General features: G+C 35.4%; 1 protein-coding gene across 1 annotated transcript; it reads left to right on the top strand.

Annotated features, from left to right (window-relative positions):
- The first annotated feature begins 757 nt into the window (after nt 1-757).
- Nucleotides 758-4577, top strand: LOC130746833 (uncharacterized). Its single transcript, XM_057599575.1, has 3 exons — nt 758-1169; nt 1266-1726; nt 3941-4577. Exons 1-3 carry the CDS (start codon nt 1005-1007, stop codon nt 4377-4379), a joined length of 1065 nt encoding a protein of 354 aa, XP_057455558.1. The 5' UTR covers nt 758-1004; the 3' UTR covers nt 4380-4577.

The following is a 4577-nucleotide window of genomic DNA, read 5'->3' on the forward strand; positions in this document are numbered from 1 at the left end:
AAAAATATATTAATTACTTTTGACTTGAGTTTAAAAATATTAAATTTACCTAATGACATTTATTATTATTAATAAATCATTTGACTTTCACTACATTATGAAATTGTAAGAGCAAAATAATATATAAAATTAATAATGAATTTAATAATTTATAAGATGGAAGAAAAAGTAAATTTCCCTTATTTCTACCAATTAATGCAGGTTATCTAAATCATCTAATGTTATCCTAATCTTAGGTGAGTCAGCGATACTTGTCTCACGTCATGAGGTAAAGAAGATTATCAAGAGAAACATTAAAATATTATTGAGTCATTTAAGTTAAAGTAATTTTATTTAAAATAAATCTTGAATGATTTAGATAATTATAGAAGTGGGATTCTTGTAGAGACATTTGACTTTCACACATTATGGTAGGAATTGTAAGAGCAAATTAATATAGAAAAAATATAATGATAATAATGAGTTATGAGGTGGAAGAAAAAGTGGATCTCCATCAAGTTATCTAAATCATCTAAAGTGTAGATAAACTTATCACAATCTTAGGTGAGTCAGTGATATTATCATATTTCATAAGCTAAAATTATTAAGATACATGTTAAAATATTATTGAGTCAGTAATTTTATCTAAAACAAATTATCTTGAATGATTTAGATGATTATATTCAATGAAGAAAGAGATAAGCACAAAATTTTAACCTAATCCATATCAAATGTAACCGATATAGAATATTGAAAAAAATCATACATGCAAATAAGGTAAGAAACATTCGAAGGGATGTATCTGTCCATGTTGTTCAGATTACTATAAGATACGGACAGAATCCTGTGTGAAACTGAAACCAGCAGCATCAGCACCAGGATTTCTGGAACCTTCCCCAGATATTCTCATTCCCAACAAAACAAGAAGCAGAGTATCTGCTGCATCTGCAGCAGAAAGAGCCGTCAAACTGAGGAAGCGCAAGAGAGAAGCACAGCCCAAACAGGGGAGGCAGCAACAACCTGCCATGGGTGTGGACTACTACAATGTCCTGCAGGTTGATAAGACTGTAAACGAGGATGATCTTAAGAAGGCTTACAGGAAGCTAGCCATGAAATGGCACCCTGATAAGAACCCCACTAACAAGAAAGAAGCTGAAGCCAAATTCAAACAGATTTCAGAAGCCTATGATGTAAGTTTTCTGATAATAATTTCATGTTTTTGATGGATCTTAATTGAATTTCCAGTTTTTGTTTCTGGGTAATGCTGATTTTGTTTCTTCTGGTAGGTGTTGAGTAATTCTGAGAAGAGGGCTGTGTATGATCAGTATGGGGAAGAGGGGTTGAAGGGTCAGGTGCCACCTCCTGATGCTTCTGGTGGTGAAGGAACCGCTTTCTTTTTCGACTCCGGAGGTATGTCGTCGTCGTTTCAATTCAATAACCGGAATGCCGATGACATTTTTCAGGAGTTTTTTGGGTTCAACCCCTCTGGGGGCATGGGAAGGGGTGCTGGTGCTGGTGCTGGTGCTAGTGCTGGCGGCGGCGGTGGTGGCAGAGGAATGAGGCCGAGGGTCCCTAATGAGATGTTTCCTGACGACTTATTTGCATCTTTTCCGGAAGGAGGAGGACAAGGTGATGGTCGTCGCAAGGCTCCTCCCATTGAGAACATGGTGCCCTGCACTATGGAGGAGATATACAAAGGGACCACAAAGAAGATGAAGATCTCTAGGGAAATTATTGAGGCCACTGGGTGAGTTGTTGTTTTTATCTGCTTTTATTTCCAATGCCATGTTAGTGACACTGTTAAAATTCTGTAACTGTTTCAAATTCTGTTTGTTTGATACTTGATAGAAGAATTTTACTGATGAGATTCTCAGGTTTGAAACATGTGCGGATTAATTGATTAAGAAGCTGCTTAGACTGATGAAATAGCTGCTTTGCAATTTTGATTTGATTCATGACTGACTTTTGTTTGTATTTCATTCTGCAATGAGTTTACTTTGCATGACTAATTGGATCTCTTGTGTAGATGCCCTTTTTGTAAGTGTTGATTTGTATCATTTATTTATGTTAGATTAATTCATCCATGTTGAAATGGTTATGCTGGACTGCTAGTAGACTCTGTAGGTCTGGTTGATGCAGTAATTGTTTTGTGTTACTATGTGACTTTTGCTAAACATGCTTTATACCTTGATACATACCTCAATTGACCCTTACTCCACTGTAGGCTATGTTTGTTAATTGGGTTTTGGAGGGGAGGGAAGGGAAGAGGTAAAATAGGGGGAAGGGTTTGGGGTATTTCTGAAAGCCCTCTAGTTGTTTTTATGAGTTCCTCCGAATTGGTGGGTTTTGTGGGATTTTGAACTTCCAAACAATGGGGGGCTTACCCTCCCTTCACCCTTTCTTTCTCTCCTCTCCCCTAAAAACTCCCAAACAAAGCCGTAGAGTACTGATGGTTTAGAATTTAATCAATTTTTTCATCATCTGAGGTAAGATATGCCTTGATTTTTTCCAAATAGATCAGTTCTTTCTCTCCTCTCCCCTAAAAACTCCCAAACAAAGCCATAAAGTATTGAACAGAATTGAATCAATTTTTTTCATCATCTGAGGTAGATATGCCTTGAGTTTTTCCAAATAGATCAGTGTCTAGGTAGGGTTTACACAGACATCAGTTAGGATATATGTGCTGGATATTGAGTTTGATTTCTTTTGATGTAATCTAGTAATCTAGTACTATTTTGAGTAATGACTTTATGGAACTTTAACTTACAATCATTAAAAGATATTTATAGCTAGCCATTAGCTTCTTCGCAAATGGCTTTGTCAAAAACTTTTGCTTCTGTAACCATTTTGTAATGCTAGTCTTAATATGACTAAAACTAGTATCTTTCAGGCTACCTATCCTAGAACATTAGGATTTAAGAAATGCTCTTTCACACCAGGTGCTTTAGAAAAATGGGGGAACACAGTATGTGTACTTAAAAAAATTGGTTGTTCTGGTTTTTGAGATTATATTAGATGTCATTCTTGTCTAGGGTTGCTTGTCAAAATAAATTCTTGTCTAGGGTTGGAAAAGTCTTCCTGCAGATGGACATTTTGATGCACTCTTCAGTAATTTTGGACCTTATGATTTGCAAATTTGTCTATCAATTTTCAACTAATTATGCTCTGTTTGTTTACTGAGTTGTGAACCTATCCTGAGATTTGTGAATTTTGTCCTTCAATTTTGAATTCTGATATTCACTTGGTTTGAATTATTGGCTGCTTGAAGATTATCTAAAACTTTGTTATTGTGATGATAGAATGTTGAATCTTAACTTTGCATACAGTTTCAAAATAAGTTTGGATTATATGATAGGTGTTTTAACTTTGTTTGCACAGACTCTCTGAGTCTGATAACTATAACTTGTTCATTTCACTGATTAGTAACTGGGGTGCTGAGTCTAATGTAATAGTGGGTTTATATATTTTGTTAGAGCTAAACTTTTAACAGTTCTGGTTATTAACTGGCAAGTTTTCCTTAGCATAATGAATTTTCTATGTTAGTCTCTACAATTTTCTCTAATTCAAACACAAAGATAAGCGGCAAATATCTAAAATTTATAATGATATCTATTTATGGAATTAAGGCCTATTTTGTGGAAGGCCCTGTTAATTAATAGATTGTTAGTTAAAACTTAGAAGATTACACTGAACATTTATTCCCATTGAATATTGCATGTGTATTAGTGTACGTTGAAGCTGCAGCAGACATGATATAACCCTATTGTGTAGTTGTCTAAAGCTTTTATCAAATTTATGGTCCATACATTATCTGCTGTAAATAATTTTCTTTGTGTGTAAATTATTATTCAATCAGAATATGGAAGCATATTCTTCTTTTAGCTTTGTGTTTTGTAATTTTCCAATTCTTGCATGAACAATTCATAATGACATCTTTTCTTTCTTTTCTTTGTGGATGCAGAAAAGTCTCGCAGATGGAGGAGATCTTGACTATTAATGTCAAGCCTGGTTGGAAGAAGGGGACGAAGATCACCTTCGAGGAGAAGGGAAATGAGCAACCAAACATGATACCTGCGGACCTTGTTTTCACCATCGATGAAAAGCCGCACAATGTTTTCACTCGTGATGGAAATGATCTGATTTTCACTCAGAAAATATCTCTTCTAGAAGCTTTAACTGGCTGTACAGTGAACCTCACTACACTGGATGGTAGAACCCTGACTGTACCAATCAACAATGTTGTTCATCCTGATTATGAGGAGGTCCTTCCGAGAGAAGGAATGCCGCTCCCAAAGGATCCAACAAAGAGAGGAAACTTGAAAATAAAGTTCAACATCAAATTCCCAATGCGGATCACTGCAGAACAGAAGGCAGGAATGAAGAAACTGCTGGCTCCCTGAAGTAAATTAATTGGCACAATTTGTGTGGCTCATTTATATCATGATGTATACTAGACTCATAATCTTGGCAGGAGGCCAATGCGATGAATTTGGTTATTTTTTATAGAATATTGTAATTTAATTCAGGGATTTAAATTATGGTTTGACATTGAATTTTTTTGGTTGGTTGGTTAACCAATGAGATAGAATTGAGTACAA

This window comes from Lotus japonicus, chromosome 3 (genome assembly GCF_012489685.1).
Source record: "Lotus japonicus ecotype B-129 chromosome 3, LjGifu_v1.2".
In the NCBI taxonomy this organism is placed as follows: Eukaryota; Viridiplantae; Streptophyta; class Magnoliopsida; order Fabales; family Fabaceae; genus Lotus; species Lotus japonicus.